This window comes from Aulonocara stuartgranti (genome assembly GCF_965226115.1).
Source record: "Aulonocara stuartgranti genome assembly, chromosome: 3".
Taxonomy (NCBI): domain Eukaryota; kingdom Metazoa; phylum Chordata; class Actinopteri; order Cichliformes; family Cichlidae; genus Aulonocara; species Aulonocara stuartgranti.
In genome coordinates, this window is record NC_138941.1 from 39,488,919 (window position 1) to 39,512,434 (window position 23,516).

The 23,516-nt window shown below is 43.1% G+C and overlaps 2 protein-coding genes across 4 annotated transcripts; one reads left to right on the forward strand and one right to left on the reverse strand.

Moving 5' to 3' along the window:
- Window positions 1–13,946: 13,946 nt before the first annotated feature.
- On the reverse strand, window positions 13,947–16,697 carry smim20 (small integral membrane protein 20). 2 transcript variants are annotated; one of them, XM_082528070.1, is made up of 4 exons: window positions 16,482–16,697; window positions 15,886–15,942; window positions 15,182–15,269; window positions 13,947–15,031 (listed from the first exon to the last, which is right to left on the reverse strand). In XM_082528070.1, the coding sequence occupies exons 1-3, from the start codon at window positions 16,588–16,590 to the stop codon at window positions 15,226–15,228; spliced, it is 210 nt and encodes a 69-aa protein (XP_082384196.1). In that variant the 5' UTR covers window positions 16,591–16,697; the 3' UTR covers window positions 13,947–15,031; window positions 15,182–15,225. The 2 variants fall into 2 exon arrangements, with proteins under 2 accessions (XP_082384196.1, XP_082384195.1); XM_082528069.1 differs by lacking the exon at window positions 13,947–15,031 and having other exon boundaries at window positions 15,077–15,269.
- Window positions 16,698–16,715: 18 nt separating this feature from the next.
- On the forward strand, window positions 16,716–23,233 carry man2b2 (mannosidase, alpha, class 2B, member 2). Of its 2 annotated transcripts, none has more exons than XM_082528067.1 (19): window positions 16,716–16,955; window positions 17,050–17,196; window positions 17,332–17,437; window positions 17,800–17,972; window positions 18,064–18,179; window positions 18,283–18,460; window positions 19,013–19,211; window positions 19,341–19,531; window positions 19,682–19,853; window positions 20,011–20,150; window positions 20,721–20,974; window positions 21,081–21,272; window positions 21,417–21,660; window positions 21,739–21,849; window positions 21,937–22,129; window positions 22,283–22,429; window positions 22,518–22,630; window positions 22,735–22,852; window positions 22,950–23,233. In XM_082528067.1, exons 1-19 carry the CDS (start codon window positions 16,821–16,823, stop codon window positions 23,048–23,050), a joined length of 3,030 nt encoding a protein of 1,009 aa, XP_082384193.1. In that variant the 5' UTR covers window positions 16,716–16,820; the 3' UTR covers window positions 23,051–23,233. The 2 variants fall into 2 exon arrangements, with proteins under 2 accessions (XP_082384193.1, XP_082384194.1); XM_082528068.1 differs by having other exon boundaries at window positions 20,014–20,150.
- The last annotated feature ends 283 nt before the right edge of the window (window positions 23,234–23,516 follow it).

A 23,516-nucleotide genomic window follows, 5' to 3' on the forward strand; every position in this document is an offset into this window, starting at 1 on the left:
ACAACAGCGTCTGTTTCATTCAAAGGCTTTTCCTATAATACCTGGGGGGCTGGTCTCTAGTCAAAATGCCCAGGCCGATTTTTTGTCCCAGTCCAGCCCTACTGCTGGGGAAAAGAGGATAGTCATTTGATTTATTTCACAGAAAAACTAGCCTGCAGGGGCTTAACGTGTTTAGCAAAACTTATTTACAAACAATGTACACGTAACATACATGTAATGTTAACAACATGCACGTAATGTAGACGTATCGCAGGTGTAACGTTCACAATGTACATATACATGTAAGGTAGGCGCCATGTCAACAAAGTACACTTATAATGCACATAATGTCAACAACATTCGCATACGTAACGTACATAAATCCATTTTCAGATCTGTTTCTACATTAAATTTATAAATATAGAGCCTAAAAGCTATAAAGATGTTAATAATCATTGTACCCTAGGGAGTTTATATACTGAGTTTCATCAAGACTGATTAATGTGTCTAGGAAGAGTTAGGAAACACACATAGAGAATTTCAGCTTACTTAGAAATATTTTGAAATTTTGAGTAAAAATATTTAAGATAACTTGAAATTTGGATTTATTTTTCCAGTGGTGGAACGCTTCCATATTTATCTGCATTTATAATGGCAGATAATTCAAAACAACAAATAACAGTGCTATATGTATAAATAGTAGACCTTAGTCATGGACCAATTTTAGCTATGTACAAGTCCGTTGGTATTGTATAAATAAACATAAGGCTTTCAGATATAAGTCTGAAAAGTATAAGCCTTACATTTTTTAAATGTCGAGCAGACTCAGTGTGCCCGCAGATTCAGACCAAACAGAAAGAGGCTGATTGAGCTGTTGCATCCATGGATGTTGCAATTCCACTTGAATGAAACACTTTCCTGGGGGATGGGGCATGACTCAAACTGTTTTTGCCCCACAGACTTTACTCTAAAATAATCAAATTCAGAGTTCTTGGCTTGGCAAAAAATGAAATAATAAACATTTATAATCGAAAGTAAAAACTGACTGTGCTCAGAGTTGGAGGTCAACTAGAGAAAAAAAAAATAGAGAAAGAACTTACATCCCTGTTGTTCATGTTTGAATAGATGTTACGCTGAAAACATTTGTACTTTTTCATTCCGGGGTAATATTAACTGTCCATCAGTGTCGTCAGGTGAAATTTTGAGGCTATGGCTATTTAGAAGCTGTCACAGTCTGGCAGAGGCAAACTATAGGGAGTGAAGAAGTTGGACCCAAGTGCGTACACGCAAAATAACAAGACTTACTATTAACTGAAAATGAGCCGTTTATTGAAGGCTGATTTGAGCAATGAAAAACTAAAGCAAAGAAAAAACTAAATCATAACCTAAACTGGGTGAGCTAAACATAACAAAAAACTGACCGAAAACTGACCAAAGCCAGAGCAAAAGAGAACATGGAGCTCACAAAAAAGTCCAAAACAAAAGTCCACAAAAGACACTGGAGCTCAGGGAGCAGTTCATAAACATTTCAGGGGCCGACCCAGAGGCCGACAGCACAGGAGTTCATGACCGAACAGTTCAGGCGGCCAGCCACGGGTCCAGCAAAGGCGATGGAGCAGATCAGGGGGCCGGCCACGTGGAAAGTGGCGGTGGTGAAGCAGGCATGGATGACCAAACTTTGATGACTTGGCTGATGGTCGACGGCGGTGGATATGACCCCTTGGGTGGATTGGTGCGTTTCCGTGGACAGGCTGTTTTGACAGGCCTTGGAAACAGCCATGCTGGAGCACAGGACGTGGGGAGCGTTGGACATGGCTTGGCGGCGGACGTGGGGAGCGCTGGACGTGGCGCGTCGGCAGGACCGGGCGTCGGCAGGACCGGGCGTCGGCGCTGCAGGCAACTGCGTGGAGGCCACAGGTGGTGGCCCAGGTGGCTGGACGGCCGCTTCGGACCCCCCAGCTGATGAGACATGATGCTGGACGGGTCCCTCGGACCCTCCAGCTGACGCGCCAGGACATTCCAGCACATAAATTATTTTTTTTGTGTTTACACTCACTCTTTCAAATAGATGCAAGTAAAACACAGCAGAAAATAAATAAAGTCAAAGACTAGAGGTCCTGTTGCTCTACTTTCACCTGTAAAGCAGGAGTAGAGTAGGCGGAGGTTTACGCTGGTGCAGGTGTGCCGCGGTCAGTTGAAGAATCCGCGAGTTTCTCTGTGAGTTTCCCATTACGTCGTTGCGCACTCGGTGCTTGCTTGGAAGTTTAGGGTTTTTTTCGCTGTAAAAAGAAGTTTTCTTCCCACGCATGATGGACACTAATGTTTTTGTCACTTTTTATGGAATCAAACTCAAAATAAGGTCAATACTTCCACGCTTTAAACGCTGCACGCTCATACTCTCTCCCACAGTCGATATATGATGCACTGTTGATCTGCACACAGCTGTTGTCACCAACGGCGCACTCGCTTACGTCACTGTCATGAGACATTCTCGCAAAAAAATCACGGTTTTAGTAACGCAGTAACGCAGCGTTCCTACGGGAAAGTAACGGTAATCTAATTACCGATTTTGCAATAGTAATGCTGTTGCCGCACAGCAAGAAGGTCCTGAGTTCAATTCCAACACCAGGCCGGGGTCTTTCTGTGTGGAGTTTGCATGTTCTCCCCGTGTTTGCGTGGGTTCCCTCCGGGTACTCCGGCTTCCTCCCACCGTCCAAAGACATGCAGCTTGTGGGGATAGGTTAATTGGATAATCCAAATTGTCACTAGGTGTGAATGTGCGAATGAATGTGAGTGCGAATGGTTGTCTGTCCTTGTGTGTTGGCCCTGCGACAGACTGGCGACCTGTCCAGGGTGTACCCTGCCTCTCGCCCTATGACAGCTGGGATAGGCTCCAGCACCCCCCGCGACCCTGAAAAGGATAAGCGGAAGCGAATGGATGGATGGATGGATGGATGGATGCAATAGTAATCCCTTACTTTACTCGTTACTTGAAAAAAGTAATCAGATTACAGTAACGTGTAACGCGTTACTGCCCATCTCTGCTCACCACATGACCCTGGCAGAGTGTCAGACTTTGAATGACTTAGTTCAGGTACATGAAAAATGCAAATAATATCATTGTCTATGGAAGCATTGCCTAGCAGTTCATAATCAAGGCCATTAACACTGGAGCTGGCCACAGGATTAATGTTCATGGATTCAGTCTCAAAAAATACATTATTTGGTTCCACATCCCACAAGGATGTGGGATCTGAAGGCAATTGTCTATGGTGTGAAGATACGAGATGTGCAGCACCTGAAACTACGGATACTGGATGCCTGTGCTGGCATTTCTCCTGCGGTGTTGCTATCAGTGTGTGATGAGTGGAAGAAGAGGGTTGCATTGACAATCCAACACAATGGGCAGCACATTGAACACATTTTATAAGTGGTCAGAAACTTGTAAATAACTCATGACAGAATAAAGCTATGTTGAAACCAAGCACACCATTGTTTTTCTTGTGACATTACCAATAAGTTTGATGTGTCACATGGCCCTCTTCCTATTAAAAAAAACAAAAGTTGTATCCAAGATGGCCGACTTCTAAATGGCCACCATGGTCACCACCCATCTTGAGGAGTTTGCCCCCTCAGATATACTAATGTGCCACAAACAGGACTTTAATATCACCAACCATTCCCATGTTATTACGGTGTATCCATATAAATAGCCCACCCTGTATTAAGGCCTTAGCTGCACAGGCCTGGTTAGCAACCATCATGGCACCATTGGTCACATGGGAAAAATGTGTATTCCCTAAGTCGTTGTGAGTGATCGCTGGCTGACTCTTGATTAAATTGGTGGCAAAGAGGGTGCTGTACCAAAAACCTTCTTGTGATCGCTTAAGGTGCTAGCAGATTGTTGCGGCCACCCATAGCTTACATGGAAGACGCCGACTTGTCTTCAAACACTCTGCATTTGATCTCTATGCAATAGTCAAACTTGGGGGGGGGGGAAGCAAAATGTGTCATGCAAACCAGAAACGTACAACATTCGAGGTCAAAGTACAAGTTTTGCCTTACTGCTGCAACCAACACATTTCAAAAAGTGGAGCTTTTACTTTGAAGGCAAGGAGTCTTGCTTGCGGTCTGAATCTGCAGTTCTTTAGAAATGGGCCATTAAACCTCTGGAATGGTCTTCCCAAAGCCCCAACCTTAAACCTATTAAAGAAATTGTGGATTACGCTTATAATCTATCTGTGCCAGAAAACCAACCAATTAAAATGAACTCTACCAATTCTGCCAAGAAGAGCGGTCAAACATCCAGCCAGAATTATTCCAGAAGCTTGTCGATGACTACCGAAAGTGGAACAAATATTAGTGGGGGTGTATGTATATCCTTGAGACTGTGTGGATTAGAGAAAATCCAGAATATATTCAAATTTGTGCACTCAATTCTTGTTTTTTAAAGTCATTAAAGATGTATGTCGTACAATCATTCCATCCTGGAAAAAGAACAATTCAAAAAATCTTTAAAAGCCCCAAATTACCACCGACGATGGGTGGGTGTAAACTTTTCACCTTAACTGTAACTAACATATGATGGCTAACTGGATAGGAGACGTTCATTTTTCTTAATTAAAAAAGTACTCTACTGAGGTACTTCTCCCAGTAACGCACTATCGCAATAAATTGCCTCTAACATAACAAGTTTCATATAAAGTTAACATTGGCCAACACTGTTAACCATTATACTTGCACAGAAATGCTTTGCATAATTAGTTTCAGTCTTTGCTGTCTGTGGTTTGTGTGATACGTTCCACACGACATGCAGTAGGTAGCGGGAGGCAGACACACATCACTGTGCAGTAGTGCACATTAGGACTCCAGAAGCCACAAGTACAAGTTGGTTTTCCTTCTCTCTTGTCTCCCCCTTTCTCCCCCAGAGCCAAACCACACTTTCTGATACCTCAGCCTCTGTCCAAATGATTCATTCAACCATCCGCCCACTAAAGAAACACTGAAACAAAGAACGAATGCAACATAAAACAGCCTATACTTTTCCAACCGCATGCTTTTGCACACACAGAGTAGCAAAAACACACACACACGCACACAACATGCACACACTTGCGTGCCCGCAATACAGAAAAAGACACACATTCACTCAGATACAGATCAAATACACACATATCAAATTACACAGTCTTGTTCTCCATATTCCACATCATTCCATCTCCATCCACGCAGACAAATGCGGCATCTTTTCCTGCATTGGAGCCCAAAGACAACACCGATCCTGCCGCCGCAGGTCTCAACCCACTTCCAGCCCCGACCTGAGGTGACATCATTCCTCTGTTTCCCCTCTCTGCACCCATCCTGCTCTAATAAAGGGCTGCGTTCCAACACAAATCATCCAGCCTTGTCCTTAATGACAGGGTAGAACTAAGTGATGCCAGGGGGCAGGAGAACTGGAGGTACTTTGGCCTGGGATGCTGCCCGTTGAGGATTCCTCCCTGAAACATGTGGTTTGCTTCTCTCTCTGAATGGAGCTCAGACGGAGGCATGGATGGATGAAGAGAACAGGGAGCAGGGAAATGGGAGACCACAAAGTAAGCTCATAGCCCAAAGGGAGAGATCATTTGTAGCTCAGGTGGGATATGATTCTGCTTTCATGTCAGGGTGGCTTTCTTCTGTGGATGGCATTAAATAGCAGAAGTATACCCTTTGGACAGAATATGAGGATGAGGTTTACACATGCAATTCAATCGTTTTTGCAAATTTCCTACTGACATCAGGACATATGGGTGCTATTTAATCTTGTGGTTGGGTTTAGGGTTATGCACATGACATGACCATGGTTTATTTTTGACCCTCCGTTGCACGTACAGGCGAACAAATGAAGGAAATAATGAAGTTCTTCGGCAGTTGTGGAAAGTGAAGCCTTTCCAAGGCTTTAAAGTGATTTGAAAGGATCCAATAATAGGATTTCCACAGGCTTGAATTAAAATTTATGAACCTGTCCTTGGTGGCTTGACTATTGGGAAAACATAACATGCAGAGTCTCTCTGAAGGTCTCCTCTAATAGCACATCCTAAAAGAACTCTTTATTAAAAAAAAGCCTTCAAGTACTGTCTGGACTCATCTGAGATAAGTCCGAAGTGTCTAGTTTTGTGAAGTCAGTCTTCTACTTAGGACTAAAATTAAAACTAAACTAAAATCAAAGTCCAAGACAAGCCTCAAGTCATATCTATGTTATGAATCACTTCTCTGCAGTCTCAAATACGTATGAACCGCATCAAGTCATAGGTGGTTGCGGCCAAGAACAAGTCATATTCAATTTAAAAACGATTTGGGACGAGCCGAAGCTAAAGTTACTCATGAAGAGTTTGAGACGAGCGTCAAGCCCAGCAATAATCTTTCTGCTTTTACATCGCGAATCCCCGATGACAAAATCATTCAAGCTGCAGCTCTTGCAACGGCAACACTCAAGTCGAGTCTCAAGGCTTTCAAGTCCCGACAGATACGTTCACATTAAGTCACCGCAATTAAAGACGGGTCCGAGATGAGTCTCATCTTCCCCTTTTCTAGAAAAGCCGTAGCGCTGCAGAATCTGAACGCTGTTAAATGCCTTTCTGCTGAAGACGCCGATGCCAAACCGCCAGCACACGCCGCAAATTTGCTGGAAACTGATGACATCAGTGGCTCCGGGAGGGGCTACGACGAGACAGCCGGAGAGTATTCGGAGATGCAGCCCACAGATTCTGCCCATCATGATTATAATGCACGATATCTTACCAATAACACAGAATCATACTGCGACCAATACGTAACAAACAACTCTCTAAACCTGACAAAAAACTATGCTGGTTCTTAAGGCATGGAGTTCCTGGAAAACACATATTAATACAAGACATAGTCTCCGGCCTTTGGGCTTTAAGGACAACAGAAGGACTTTCACAGCACTCAGCTGAAACGTCCTTAGTTTTGTGACTTCAGTTTGACTTCTCAAATGAACTTTCAGGTCTAAAGCCCTACAAGCACAGATGTGAAACTTAAAGTCACACTTTATTTTTAGTTGTCAAGTGAAAGATACAAACGGAGGTGCTACAGAAGTTTCCGTGTCACCACATGGCAGAATGTGCAACAATGACATTTAGAAATTTATTTCATGGCGTGCCAGAATGACAACTGGGCACAAATTAGGACACGCACTCGGTGGATTGACGACTTTAAAACAAGGGCCTAACTGCATTCAGCGATGTACACAGTTTTGACACTTCGGTATCTATCAATAAAGATGTTGGTTGACAAGCATAAGACTATTTTCTAGGTGTTTCCAAGTGTAGCTGCATAGGCAGAGACCACTCTCATTAACTAGTGATGCAAACACATCGACTTTGTTCTGACAGCAGGACTGAAATATGACAGAAACCACTCGTGTCAGAACAGAGATTCAAGAGTTATTCCTAGTAGGCTTTCAAGAGGTAAAGAGTTAAGCCTGAGGTTCCTCGTGGTTTGACTGTTGTCTAATCATTATTAGACTTCAGTTGTGCTTTTATTTTTATATCTTTTCAAATGTTATTTGTATTATGTTGTCTCTTTATGTGAGTCCCATATTTGTAATTGGGTTCTTGGTGACCTGGCTTTACAAATGAGTGTCCCTGTAAACCACTTAAAATGCACCATATAAATAAAATGTGACTTGACTTGGAAAACTGAAGTAGTTAAAAATCTAAATCATGGTTGTTCCAAAATTTAAGAGACTGTGTGAATCCTTAGAGATGGAAGATTGTCTTTTTACGAGGCTTGCAGATTTTTGTGACTAAAGGAAGATAAATGCATTAAACAGACAGAGTAGATCCTGTACCTGGGCAGTAATACAGATCACCGGCCTTTCTAATCATCATCGGGATGATCGACTTGGTTGCGTCAGCGCGTTCCTGCTCTTTCTTTGATATCAGCCACATGTGGGCCTGCTGCTTGGTGCTGTGCTGTAAACCTGTCATTATTCTGGGTCAGCTCCATAAGGATCTCCTTCAGGGCCACCGTATATGTGCACAAGGACGCAAACGCACACTGCAGAAGGATTCCTCCTCTTTCCTCCATCTCCACAAGGGAATGGGCCAAGACCTGTGTGCCTGTGTTCCGTCAAGACGTCCAAAATTCCATGACTTTCCCAGAATTCCCATACGAAGCCAAGTCATATATTCTGTTGTCATCCACAAGGCCCTAATAAAAACCCACGGGGAGCACAGGGGCAGGATCTTGTCTGCTCACCCACACGCCATTTACACTAAAATGAAAATACACTCCAAATATGACTCACCGCACGCCCCTGCGGTTATTTAATATCCATTAAAACGATTTAATTCACTTTAATACAGTGACTTGTATGCATAGAAGTTTGACTCCTTGAATTAATTAACATTGTGTGTAAACCACTAATAATAAGACCCAGTTCCTGTAGCTGAATATTAAGAAAAAATAAGAGGGTATTGTGAATATTTTCAGCACTATGAATCACTCGGTCCCGTTGCACGGCATCTCCAACTAAAGACTCAGTGGTTATATTAGATCATAATATTACACATTTTTAATCGAGCTTTATTGCATTACATGCTGTTAAGCGGGCTCTGGGAAACGGCATACCTTCTGTATTGTTCACAATATAATTTTTAAATGCCGTCTCGGGGTTAAGCTGTTTATTTTGATATAGTCCCTCAGATGGAGAGGGAGTAAAGTGCCGTGCCAGGAAATATGAATGAAAACTGGCCTGCCCAGTTAAAAAAAACAACAAAAGTAGTTTCAAAAGAGCTTTCCATGGGTTTTTTAATGTAAGCGATGGCTTTGATAGGCTGCAGACTTATTTTCACAAATGAGTGTGTCAAATATTGAGGTTCCTAATAAATCACCCTCCCTCTTTTCTCTTTTCCAAACCTTTCCGAGAGGCTTGGAAGAACAGCATGATTGCTCACAGCTCTGACCCTCTTTGTCAGTAACCTTGCCTAAGTCAACAGTGGCCCCGCTGCTTTACTGCATAAGAAATACTGAATATCATATTTGGGACTCAAAGACGGAAACCTGCTATATGCCTTGATTGACGGCCGAGCCTCACACGGGCTCAGACTGCGATGCCGTAATGGTGTGTGTTTAGGATGGGTGACAGTAACGTTTCAAGCGGTGTGTGCGTGTGTGCGGTTTTCTGTTAATCAGACAGTTTGACTGATTTAAATGTAATTGTGGTTTTCAGCGTTTTGCTTCCACATCAACAGAGGGAACATGGGGCTACAAAAGAGGAAAAGATGGCCTGCGATGATGAGGTCTGTCCATAACAAAAATTTTCCTCTCCTCTGCAAAAAAAAGATGTTATAAAAGAAATTTGCGTATTTTTTCCAACCTTAAACGTATAATTAATTGCTTAAACATTTCCTCCACTGATCCATATGTTAACAGGAGCCAAAGCGGCGGGCTTTTGGCACTCTTTGAGCCGCATTTGAGAATTTCCTACTTACCTCATTTCAGAGGTGTTGCTCAATCACATTCACTGCCTGTCTGAATAGCCATGAAGAAAGAAGACCCAAATGAGTTAAACTATGAGGATTATGAAGTTCAACTGGTGTTTCTTTAACCCCCGGAGACCCACAGTAAGTTAGCAATCTTTGCAGGCTTTCGTGTTTTGTCATTTTTACAGTTTTACACATCCAAGAACAAGCAAAACATCAGCTAATTGTATACGACTGGACTTGCATACACTTGCAACAGGGGATATTAGCCAATAAAAGAAAAACGTACATTCACAGTCACTTTATTAAGGACATCTGTTCAACTGCTTGTTTATGCAACTATCTAATCAGCCAATCACATGGCAGGAACTCAGGGCAGGCAGGGAGACACGGTCATGAAAACCTGCTGAAGTTCAAACTGAACATCAGAATGAGGAAGAAGCATAATTTAAGTGAATTTAAACGTAGCATGGTTGTTAGTGTAAGTATTTCAGAAACTGCTGATCTGCAGGGATTTTCCCACATGTACATGTTTACACAGAATGGTGTGAAAAAGAGAAATATCCAGTGCGTGGCAGTTAAAATGCTGATTAAAGGAGGATGGACAGACTAGGAATAGGAAGGCAACAGTAGCAAAATAGCCACTCATTGCAATCAAGGTCTGCAGAAGAGCATCTCTGAACGCACAGCACATTGAACCTTGAAGCAGATGAGCTACAGCAGCAGAGGACCACACTGGGTGCGAGTCCTGTCAGCTCAGAACAGGAAACTAACGCTACAGTTCAAACAGGATCATTAACACTGGACAATAGAAGACTGGAAAAACGTTGCCTGGTCAGATGAGTCTCGATTTCTGCTGCAACATTCAGATGGTAGAGTCAGACTTTGGGATAAACAACATGAAAACTTGGATCCATGCTGCCTTGTATCAACAGTTCAGGCTGCTGGTAGCGCGATGGTGTGGGGGATATTTTCTTGGCACACTTTAGACCTCTTAGTGCCAACTGAGCGTTTAAACAACGCGGCCTCCCTGAGTATCGCTGCTGACCATGTTACATTATGAGAAAAATTTTTTTTTGTGATGTTATGTTCTAAGTTGAAGGCGTTGTATACGTTTTTGTTGTTTAAATTTAGATGATGAGGATGTAAACCTGAGGGGGTAGGGCTAAATAAGTATATACTTCTGCCTACTCCTTTTCAAACAACTGCATGGAATGGTTTTATGAAACGTTGGTGAATGTATATGTTTGAAATAAAAAAGAACTGAACTGAACATTAAATTACAGCAGTAAAGCAGCCTTTATTACCACCATATTACCATCTTCTTGAGCTTGTTTAATGTAACATGTGGTATAAAAGTGGCATGAATATAATTCACAGTAATGTCAGTTTATGTTTGCAAATTCTTTGTGAACCCTAAATCTCATAAACAGTTAAGAAAATAAATGGGTGGATGGAGCACAGGTTTATGCAGATTCATACTCTAGGGAGCATTGTTTAGACAAGTTAGCTATCCCCACATGGTGAAAGGTACCCTCGAAGCTTTGCTCCAAAATACTTTTTGAAGTCGTCATTGGTGAATTATTGGATAAGAGATCATCCCAGATATTGAATTAGTGCAGTTTTGCCATTGAAACTGTTATTCATCCAATGATACTGATGCTCAAAGCTGGTCCATCCATCCATCGAGCCAGTTTCTTCCACTTATACAATGGGCGGAGAAGCGGGGTACACCCTGGAGAGGTCACCAGTCTGTTGCAGGACTAACACACAACACATTCACACCTTTTGGCAATTTAAAATCACAAATTAACCTAACCCTACTAAGTGTACTGTGAGAGGAAGCTGGAGTACCCGGAGAAAACCCACACAAACACAGGGAAAATATGCAAACTCCACATAGAAATTACACGTGAAGATAGTGGATTCAAACCTACGACCTTCTTGCTGATTACAGAAAAACAAAAAAAAGTTCTGAAAAAAAACCAACAAGATTTCTTGCTTTGGACTGTGACAGTTAAAGTGGATGTAAAATTGATTTGGTTGCAGTTTGTAGCAGAGCTGAGAAACTGTGAGCTCTGAAAATGTCATGCCTCAACACTCATGTACGTTACGAGGCCTCAAAAACTTGCTGGAAACAATAAGACAAATCAAAAGCACCAGATTTCCACCAACCCTTATGTACTTTTCAGGCCTGTCACTGATACAAAGATTAAATTGCGCATGGCTTCATTAAATATATTGAAGTTAAAAATGGTGTCTTTCTAAGGAGGGGTCAGGTTGGAGGCGCACACTGTTTTTAAACATGGCTAAAACTATGTTTAAAAAAAAAGCTCAGGATGACTGAAGTGCATTTAAGTTGAAAGCATGAATTGTGCTAATGACTACTCTGAATAATGTGAAAATTACCATGCCACAAAATGTAACTGTTACTAATTACTACATGAATGTTTGTAATGAGTTCGGCTAATAACAGACTGCAAGTGGCAAAAACCACAGAACATGTTTTCACACGTGCACTGCTGGGTGGCCAAACGGCCATGCAGTCTGTTTATAACCAGTTCCTGTAAGATTGCAGCAGGAAACAAGAAGCACACATGATGCAAAGACAATGCATCTTTGCATCATCTCTATTTTACCATTGGCTCTCTGCGCACAACCCCACCGTCCCCTTTTAACTAAGAACTGACACACCGCAGCAATGAACTGCAATGCCTTCACGACTGGGCAAAGGGGATGCAACCTAAAACAAACCATAATTATCGATTTGTGGTCCTGCTTGGGGCAAAAAAGAACATAATACAAAAGCACACACAAGATGTTTGGAGTTCCAGTAAGTTCCACAACCACAGTTTAGTCTCGGGGGGATTCTGGGTTCCTCTTAGCTGAACTTCTTCGCTTTCTTTCTTGAAAGATGCATGCACACACATACATATACACTCCTGCATGCAATAAACGTAACACTAGCTCACAGGTCTTGGTGTCCATGGGACAGTTTGCTCTGCCGGCCTGCTGTGGGCCGGGCCTGCGTCTTTTGTCCTAGACGTTGCTTCAGACTTACTATCTGTTTCCACAGCCGTGCGCCTGCTGACCCAAGAATGCGGACAGCACTCGGGTACATTGTTTTACGAGGCTTAGCGGCATATGCGAGATGTGAAATGTAGATGCTGTTAATTTTTTGCGATAAAGCTAACTGTGGGGGTATTTTTGTACCAGTGTGTGATACATTTATTTTTAAGTGATAATCTGACAAGGAGATTCTTGTCCTTTCACATTTGGCATCATCTTTGGTGAAATTTAGTAACTGCTCAACTGATCTGTATGCACCATTACCATTACCAACATATGGAAAGTTAGCTACGTTGCTAACTAATCAAGTCAAGTTGCAGACAAACTCAGACTGATCGCAATGTGTTGGCAATCTAATTTATGAATTAAAAAGCAATTACTGGCAATCATTTACCAGTCTGTCTGAGAGTGATAACAGTCAGTCCAACTTGGACTCCAATTGTTTGGAGACAGGTTGCCTCCCACCAGTTAACCTCTTCCAAAAATGGTCATCCAGAGGTTGAGGCAGTTGCGTGCTCAACCTTTGGACAGTCAGTTGGGTGCTGCAGCTATTTGCAATTTGCCGAACCTGAACAAATTCAAGCAATCACTGTGCAACCACCGATTTTTCCTAGTTGCAAGGAGGTTCGACTGAGTTGTAAGCGTCTTTGTTTACTCGTGTACTGCATAAACTGCGAAACATTTAACAGGAGTCATCTTCCCAAAATGTCACACTTCCTGAAAGAGAAACAAATACCACAGTTGTGTCGTCATATGTGCCATCGCAACGCTCTGAGAGCTTTCTGATGTTCTCGCTCCGGTTTTCCACACTCGATATAGTACGAGGTGTTCGCTGCTCGTATTTTACATACTTCTCCACCCTTTCCCGAACACTGCTGCTGCCGCTGCAACCCCTTGACCTGTCTGTCGACCCTTGTTCCCATGGCAATTAGTTAGAAACCTTGGCCAATTATCGGCCGCTCTCAAACTCGGGCTTAACAAAGTGCTCAGAGCGGCCGACGGCGTGCCACCACTTTCCTAAACCCCCTCAATAGCTGAGAGAGATTTGTGTGATGGGTTAATAGCGGGATAGTAAAAGCACTGCAGAGGCGACATTGTTGAGTTCATGTTGGTTTATAGTGCGCTGTGACCCTGCTGAACGTTTTATAGAGAAGGGTGTCTATCATGGGATAAGGGCAGCATAAAGAGGACTCCACAACAAGCAGCCATAAAAGCCTGGTACATGCTGCACAACCTGTTACACACTGCCAGGCGAGAAACAGAGATCGAGTGTCTTTCTATCCTGCGTGTAGGTGACGCGTCCCCTCAAGAATGTGGTTCTCTTCCTCTCGCCGTTTGCTTCAATTTCCCCCTCTGCCTGCTTACTTCACTCGCACAGCCGAGGAGCTGTCGCTTGAGGAATCTGGAAAACACCAGTGGGGAATGAGAGGAATTTCTGCTTTTCGTTTTTCCTTAACCACCCCCTCACTCCTTTCGCTCTCTTTACTTTGGACGCCTCTGCACAGCCGGGCTCTTGAGTTTTCTCTTGTTTCTGAATGCAGCCCAACAATAACAACCTCTCATAAACAATGGGGCTTGTTGATTTGGGGGTTGTGAAGGAGAGTGGCCGTTGCTGGCCTGCGCTGTCAGTTTTGCTGGCAGCGGGCCTCGCGAATGGCCCTAAAAGCTCGAAAGTACAGGCTACATTGAGGACTGTGAAAGATTTAAGGGCAACTTTAAATATGCCCCATCTCTGAAGGACCATAAACACATGCTTTAGTTCTTTCTTAATCTATCTTTCTTCCAGAAGGACTTTGATGGACCAAACTCTGAAAGGGGGAAGCTGGTCAATGTCAGGAAACCACAAAAGTACAGGAGGGGGAAAAAAATGGCAGTTTTGGAATTCTCTGCTTTTACAGCACCCGTGGACTCGTAAAGCCAGTCTGGATCACATCGAGTAGGATTTGAACAAGAGGATGGTGGAGCCGTGCCCCGTCCTTTCAGCCTATGGGCAAAACATAGCCGGTCACATGTCATTTAAACAGCAACAGTTAAACCCCGCCTGCGTGACAGGGAAATGATAATACAGCGATGTGTCCTGGAATAACTCTGTCTCTACTGTTTCCATTTTGGAAGATGATACCGCACATTTCTGGACATTGTCCCTCGTCTGCTGAACCGATTTAATGACTCTCACATCAACTAAATCAAAATAAAATGTCAAAAGGGATTCCTGTGAATGAGATGGGTAAACAAACCACTGCATTTTATTATAATTTCCTACAGGCTGCATACCAGAGCAAAGCTTTTTTGGAAATACAATGGTTTTTCCAAAATATCTCAGATGCACAAACAAGACATTACACAGTCCACTGCCTTTAGCGGGAACACACAGGAGTGGTGCGCCCTCATGTGGGCAACAGGAGACCAGCAGGTGGCTCTAGGTTGAATTTAGGGTAAAAACAAAACAGCCATTGTTTTGTATCTGTGCTTCTGTGTAGCTAGCCGTCCTCCATCTAAATACAATATAATAAAAAGATATCCACGTTTGGGTTCTTAAGTAGTTGATTATAGTTTATTTAACAGGTAACTTAACACTCAACAGTCATTCACTCACACACACACACACACACACACCAAGCACATATCAAAAAGACACTCTGTACTCAGAGTCTGCAGCAGCGTCTCAGTGAAGGGGTCACTGTGGTCATCATTTGCTTGCAGCCTTGAATGGATCAGACCATATCTTCATACCTTCAGACAAAAAAAGAGACACAGAGACAGAGAGCTCTCATTAATAATAATCAGTCTATCAGTCATGGATTGGCCTCTCCAGATGCTGGACCTCAACATCGTTGAAGCAGTGTGAGATCATCTTAACAGACAACAGAACAAAAGGCAGAAACATCCAAAGAAGAGCTTTAAATGTCCTTCAAGAAGCCTGGAGAACTATTCTTGAAGACTACTTAAAGAAACGACAAGAAAGCTAACTTGAGGCAACTGCTGTTGTGATTTAGCGCTATATAAATAAAATTGAATTGCGTAAGAGTGTTCAGGCTGTGATGAAGAATAAAGGTGGTCATACCAAATAGTGACTTTCAAACTCATTAGGATTGTACAAACTCTGTTTTTGCCTTTATATACTGTAATTCCATGTATGTTTGCACAATAACTTACTGAAGCCGTTTCCCATTTTCGTTGCAAAATATAAAGAAATGAGGAGTGTTTTAAGACCGTTGCACAGTACTGTACTAGAGAGAAAATATAACAATAGCGATCCCCTTTACTCTTAAGATATATGTTGTAATTCATGAATTTGTATGTACAGTATGCAAGCTGTACAAACAAGCTGATAACAGCTCACACTTACCCGCAGGCTGCACATCTGCCTGGTTGATCCCTGCCCGGTTCACCTTTTGGACTTCTCCTAGCAAGGACAGAATAACAGAGCAATTTGGGTAAATCTGTTAAAAAAAAAACAAAAACAAAACAACAACAACTTGCAGCTAAAGTCACTGATATAAACAATTTCCTTTGTTTTTTTAAACACTACAGCTGGTTATTACCAGTCTTTACTGTCTTCATGTCCCATGTATGTCAGGACGACAGCTCTCCATGTACCTGATAAGGACTATATTTGTCTTAGCTGACATAACTTCCTTTAAAACAGGGAAGAAATGTAGCAGTATTAATGTAGTAGCTGGATTTATTCAAGTCAAATAATGTTCATAATCACCTTTGACTCTTAACGGGCGCTCTAACTGAATGTATGTGTTATATTACATGAGTTACCTCAATGGCACTCTTTATGCTAGCTAAGCTAAACAAACCTACACGGACTGCTTATCATTTGTGGAGTAAAATGACATTTAGCTCAGCCGTAACTAAGGAGAATTGTAAACGACATTAGGCCAGGCTTTCTAAACTAATTGTGTAACTAAATGAAAGCAAAGAAAGACAACTTACTGTACTCGTCTTTGTGTGTGAGGGGGTAAAAAAATATGGGGTAAAACGCAGCAGCAACGGCCGTCACAAACCCTCCAAACACCAACATTATTTTCGTGTTTTTAGACATTTTCTCTGCTGGGTAGAAAAATATCGCTCTCACCTCCAAATGTGCGCACTGTTTACACTGACTGCTTCCGGTGAAAAGGTCACTGGTGCCTTTAAAAAAAAAGGCGACACGACAAGTCGGCGGTTTGGCCTGTCTGGGCTTCCGTCGTCACAGTCACATGCCGTAGCACAACAATAATAAGGAAGTCAGCCAAGTTATCTAAGCCGTCTTCTCTCGTATGGGATTCAAAGATGGGATTTGTAACGGCTGTCGTGTTTGCTGTTTGCTGCTGGTTCTCGCATGGAGTGGCAGGGCAAGAAGAGCCGATTCAGACGTTTGTGATCCCTCACAGTCACATGGATGTTGGCTGGGTGTACACTATCCAGGTAGGTGTCTTTAACCCGGCTAAAAAGTTGAGATGCATATAACGCGCAGATTGGGCTTTAATCTGGGTAAATGTGTTTATAAATGTGAGTGCAGGAGAGTATGCACGCCTATGCAGCTAATGTGTACAGCAGTGTGACTGAGGAGCTGTCAAAGGTTAAAGAGCGCAGGTTCATCGCTGTGGAGCAGGAGTTTTTCCGTCTCTGGTGGGACACCGTGGCCTCGGTCACACAAAAGAAACAGGTGAGGATATATATTCACGGCTACGTGACTATGGAGGGTACACGATAACGCCCCAGAAATTAAACATCCCAGCTGTTTTCTCTTAGATTAACCCTGCTGTGGTTTTTGTGCAAACTCCTCTCTCTTTCTCTCCAGGTACGACAGCTTATCAAAGAAGGTCGTCTTGAGTTCATCATCGGAGGTCAAGTGATGCACGATGAGGCTGTAACTGACCTGGACGATGACATCTTGCAGATGATGGGTAACGCCACACACTTCCTGCTCCTTCAGTCCACAGCTGCAGCAATAACATACAGTGGTTCTAAAGATGTGAACAATTCCTGTTAAAATATCAGGTTTCTGTTGTTAAAATAAAAATAAGACCACAATAAACCATCACAAAAACCTGAGATTTTAACAGGGGTGTGCACAGTTTAGTTTTATTTATTTATATAACACCACAGTCACAACAACAGTCACCTCAAGGTGCCTTATATTGTAAGGTAACAACCCTAGAGTAATAGTGAGAAAACCCCAATGATCAAGTGACAGCATATAAGTAAGCGCTTGGTGACAGCGGGAAGGAAAAATCCACAGTAACTGAGAACCTCCCTGCTGTTTCAGAGGGTCACGGCTTCCTGTATGAGACGTTTGGGGTGCGTCCTCAGTTCTCATGGCATGTGGATCCTTTCGGAGCCTCTGCCACCACCCCTGTACTGTTTGCCCTGGCTGGATTCAATGCACATCTCATCTCTCGCATTGACTATGACCTTAAGGATACCATGCAGAAAAACAAGGTAGCGCAGCATAAAAACAACAGTCACATGGTCGTCTCAATCTGTGCTCCAAATATTTATAGCTAATCTAGTTTTATGTTTTCCAACACAGAAACTGCAGTTTGTATGGCGAGGCTCTCCCTCTTTGAAATCACAGCAAGAGATCTTCACTCACACCATGGACCAGTTCAGCTATTGCACTCCATCCTACCTGCCATTCTCCAACCGGTGCTTCATTTTTAGCTTCTCTGGTGCCTTATGTTACATTTGTGGTCGTCATTAATACGGTATATCTTTAATAACTATTCTTGTTCTTCCTCTTATGTCTCAGGTCTGGTTTCTATTGGAATGGAGTTGCCTTGTTTCCGGACCCACCTAAAGATGGAATTTACCCCAACATGAGCCTACCTGTGACCAAGGAGACAGTCCATGCTTACGCCAAGACTATGGTGGAGAACATCAAGCAGAGAGCAGTGTGGTTTAGAACTCATCATGTGCTTTGGCCATGGGTAAGTCAAAAAGAACTGTAAATCATCCACCCGCCCATCCATCCATCTTGTATCAAATCCAAGTAACAATCTTAAGGGATGAAATGCAGTTCGTCTAAAGCCCCCAAAAAAGGCAAGCTCCAAAAAGTGAGAACCTCTTTGTAGAAATGTTAAACTTTGGGTTAGAAGCATATTTAAAGCTTGCAATACAAAACTAAAGAACTTCTTTTCTTGTTTTTAAAGATGTTATCTGACAAATAATGTTGCTTGGTGTGGGTAACGGCACCAATAAACCATAAAAGAAGCAATCTTTTATTTGTTCAGAGAGACTATGACCCTAATCAAGCTAGATATTGTTAGCTGATGACTTACCACTTCACTCTCTTTTCCAAATATGATCTGTTACAAAGAAAAAATGGGAAACTTCAAAACGAAGTTTCAAAGTGGGACTCTACTGTGGAAGTGTCCATCTTTTATATACAGTCTATGGTAAACGTATCTAAGGTTCGGGACAAAATGTAGGAGTTAGTTTTGTGAAACAGCCTACTCACACGTGCGATCGTCCCGTTTTAGGGCTGTGACAAGCAGTTCTACAACTCATCAGTACAGTTTAACAACATGGACCCTCTGATGAAGTACATCAACCAGAACAGCAAAGAGTTTGGGGTAACAGTCCAGTACGCCACTCTGAGTGAATACTTCCAAGCCATCTACCAATCAAATCTAACCTGGGAGGTGCGTGGGAGTGAAGACTTCCTGCCATATTCAACTGGTAACAAATCGATATCCTAACACGAAACGGTGAAGAGGTCCTCTTCACATAAAGTACTGTGTATTTGAAAACACGACACGCTGTCTCGTACAAACTTCATGTAAATTGGAAATGTGTCGCACTTTTTAGAGCCCTACCAGGCGTGGACGGGGTTTTACGCCTCCAGAAACGTCCTGAAAGGCGTGGCGCGACATGCCAGCTCAAAGCTGTACGCAGCAGAGACCCTCTTCGCCCGCTACCGAATCAGTTTCCCAGATGGACCTGTGGCCAAGGACTGGGCCCTGGACAAACTCGGAGCGCTGCGCTGGGCTGTTTCCGAGGTACTCCTGAAAAATAGTGAAATAACAAATACTGCAAGACTTTGAAGGTCCAATAAATATATACGGATTAGAAGGCAAAGCAATCATCATGCTAAATACTTCTCTGTAATTAAGTTTGAACATTCAGTTTGGAGTGGTTTGGTATTCCAGGTGCAGCATCACGATGGCATCACTGGCACGGAGTCTCCCAAAGTGGCTGACATGTACCAGCAGCATCTCCTGCAGGCCATGATGGGAGCAGAGGAGCTCCTAGCTGCTCTCTTTCTGTTGCCCCACAACCTCATGAGTCCCAGCACCCTTGGCGAGCACTACCCTACAAAAGGTTTCAATAATCTGATATTTCTGCAGTGCTTCCACTTTAAAAAAAAGAAAAAGTTTTTATAGTAATTAACTGAGCTAAACAGAGCACTTTAGCCAGTGCATGTCTTCGCATGTAAAAGTCGAAAAGGAAGTAAACTGCTCATCGATTTGCTCTGTAGCAGATGTTGATCAGGCTTTGGAGCAGCATGTCATCGTTTATAACCCTTTGGCGTGGAACATCACCACAATCGTCAATGTAACCGTGACGCAGCCGAGCGCTGCCGTGTTTGATGATGATGGACAGCCCGTCCCTGCGCAGGTACTGTTGTTTTGATGGTTTCTTTATATGTTGATAGGTGAATGGGAAATATGTGCAGAGATTTACAGAAATGTGCAAACATGCATGAAAATGCAGTATATGATGGGGGGTATCATCACTTTTACAATAGATGGAGTACATACTGGTCCTGATGCATCTCTCGGGTGCTCTAAAAGGTCTTTACTGGGGTTTTTGCATATTTCTTAAGGATGTAATTTCCAGATACTCTTCATCTTGCTGAAAGCTTTTAAGGCCTTTGTCCTGCATTTATTAGTTTCCTCACATTCTTTAAGATATCAGGTTGAGATGTGCCAAGTTTTCTGCTAATATCTCTTTGAGGAGTCACGCAACACTTTTGCACAGTACCGTATGTTGATAGTAAACAATGCTAAAGCAGAGTGTATCAGTACCTATAGAAGCATCTGCATAGCTAAAGCTGGCAGCATCAGCCATCAAGTCCTCTTTAATTATATCAGACCAACTAAGAGTCAAGTGATTAATTTTTCCTAAATGAGCAGTTTTATCTGCATTTGTATGTATTAATCTCAACTCTTCCCCTCTCTCTTTCAGATCCAGGGGTCAGCACACTCCAATGCGACCTACGACCTTTTCATCGTAGTGGAACTTGGAGGCCTTCAGTACAGGAAATACTTAATTAAATTCCCAGAGAATTCCAAGGCTTTTGAAGCTAAGGCCGCTTCGTTCGAGAGACGCAGCGTGAAGGACCGGGCGAAAGCAGGGAGGCGACTACTTCCTGTTCTCAGCGAATGTTACGAACTCTTGTTCGACCAGGACACCAATCTACTGCACAGCATCACCTATCTGTAAGGGTTTAAGCCTCCATCAGTTCATAACTCTTGTTCAGCTGTCATACTTCAATGAACAGAAGTTGTTTTCACACATTTCTGCAACTCTTTTCATACACGGCAGTGAGGAGAAAAGGAGAGTAATGATCACACAGGATTTCTGGGAATATGATGCCAATGGAGACGTAAAAGCAGGGCCAATTTCTGATAACTACATCTTCAGCGCTAATGGTTCAGCTGTGCGGGCCTACAAGGCTGTGGAAATGGAGATAATCCCAGGGAAGATTGTCACTGAGATCAGGCAGTACTTCTACAGGTGAGCAACAGTGACGAGTAGTTTATCATCTATTTACGTAGGTTATATTTTTTGTTATGGGAGTTATCTTGCTCTTCTCTTACTGCTAAAAGTACCACTAGTTGTTATGATCATGCTCACATTTTGAAATCTTCCGTGTTCTAGAGAGGAGAGCGATAAAGACTACGCCTACTCCATTACCACTCGTGTCCCAGAATGCTTTGGGACCAAGCTGCCGTGCCACAGGCTGGAGCAGACCTACTCTCTGGGCCCACTCAGCCTCAACACAGAGGTCGTACTCAGGACCAGCACCTCAGTGAAGAACAACAGGACTCTGTACTCGGACGACAATGGCTATCAGATGATGAAGAGGACATACAGGAAATTCACAAACAACACTTTAGCACGAGTAGGTGTTTTCAGGAATGCCTTTCTTGAGACATTCTAGCACAACATGTCGAATAATCTATATATGTCACGTTTGCAGAACTACTTCCCTATGGTGCGCACGGCTTACATTGAGGATGACCTCAGCAGGCTGGTGCTCGTCAGCGACAGAGCTCACGGTGTGTCGAGCCAAACTGACGGACAGCTGGAGGTATAGAAAACAAAAAGACGTGCAAACAAGCTGGCCGTGCAGCCCCTTCACCCAGAAGGCAACCTAACATCTCATCTTCTGCTCCAGGTCATGCTCCATCGGCGGCTTTGGAACAACTTGCAGTGGAACCTCGGGTACAACCTGACTCTAAATGACAGCTCTGTTGTGAGGCCCACGCTGTGGATGATGCTGGGCTCTGTGAGTGCCACTTCAAAGCTGTACCAAAGGGAGGCAGTGCAGCTGCAGCACAGACCTGTCGTCATGCCCATAGACCAGCCTCGTAAGTGCTTACCACATGCAGTGGTGGGCCACTAGTACAACCCTGCGAGTCATCATCCTCATCTGTGGTTTTCATTGTCACGTCAGTAAAATGTCCATACAGGCAGCTTAATTTCAACCTTTCACACCACTTCTCAAACTCTTGTACACTCAGAGAAGCCCTGGCAGGTGAAGGAGCCCAAGCGTGGTTCTCTGTTGCGTTCGGTTGTTCTGCCGCCCAACCTCCACCTGCTCAGCCTCAGCGTCCCCGGGTGGAACTACTGCTCCAATCACAGCGTTCACCTCAGCCACATACAGTCAGGTCAGCTGTGAGAAACTGTGGGCTAGTATTTATTACCGTTTTGCAGATTTCCACTGTTTGATTTAATTTCCGTGTGGCCTGCATCCAGGTAAAGATTTGCACTCGCAGCCAGACTATGATCGGATCCTGTTGAGAATTATGCATCTCTTCGAAGAGGGAGAGGACCCCGAGCTTTCGAAGCCGGTCACCATAAACTTAAAGGTGCAGATAAAAAGAAAATTTAATACTGACAAATGAAAAAAGTTGAGATTTTCATTTTTTTTTTTTTACTCTTGTTTATTTTGTTTTTTTACAACGGTGAACAGGAAGCTCTGCAAGGCATGGGCGAAGTGAAGGGTGTGGAGGAGCGTTCTCTGACAGGGACCTGGGATGTCACCAGTCTGCAGAGGTGGAAGTGGAAAACTGCAGATAACTTGGAAAACGGTGAGAAACACAGAATATATCTGAACTGATTCAGTTTTTATAAAAAAACAAAACAAAAATAATCCCTTCACCCATTTTTGCTTTCTCTCTCCTTCAGACAACAAACAGCAGCGGACGCGGGATGACAATTTCACTGTGACCATCTCCCCCAAAGAGATCAGGACCTTCTTTGTTCACTTTGTCTCCAGGAACTTTTAGGCTGAGCTTTCCTTTGTCTTCTGTGAAGATCACCAAGCTTTAGCTAAATCACAGCAGCACAATATAAAGCCTCTTTATCCTTTGCTGCACTGTTCACTAATGCTCTTTTTGCACATGTGTTGATTTGTTGATCAGATGTGAATTTGCTGTGCCTGTTGAATCAGAATAAAATGATTGTTTTGGTTCAAATGTCTGACTTCACTCTTACATAAGTCCTGTAGCCCATGTGTAGTGCCTTTGTGCGTTTTCCTCTGACTTCTGGCATCAACAAAATATTTCCTTCCAGAGAAAATGTCCAGTGCTTCTGCAGATCAGCAGTTCTGACCAACAACCGTGACTTTTTAGAGTCACTTAAATCCCCTTTAGATTCTCAGTTTGAACTTCAGCAGCTCACCATGACCATAACTGCATGTCTAAACCTATTCTGTTGCTGCCATGTGATTGGCTAATTAGATACTTACATATT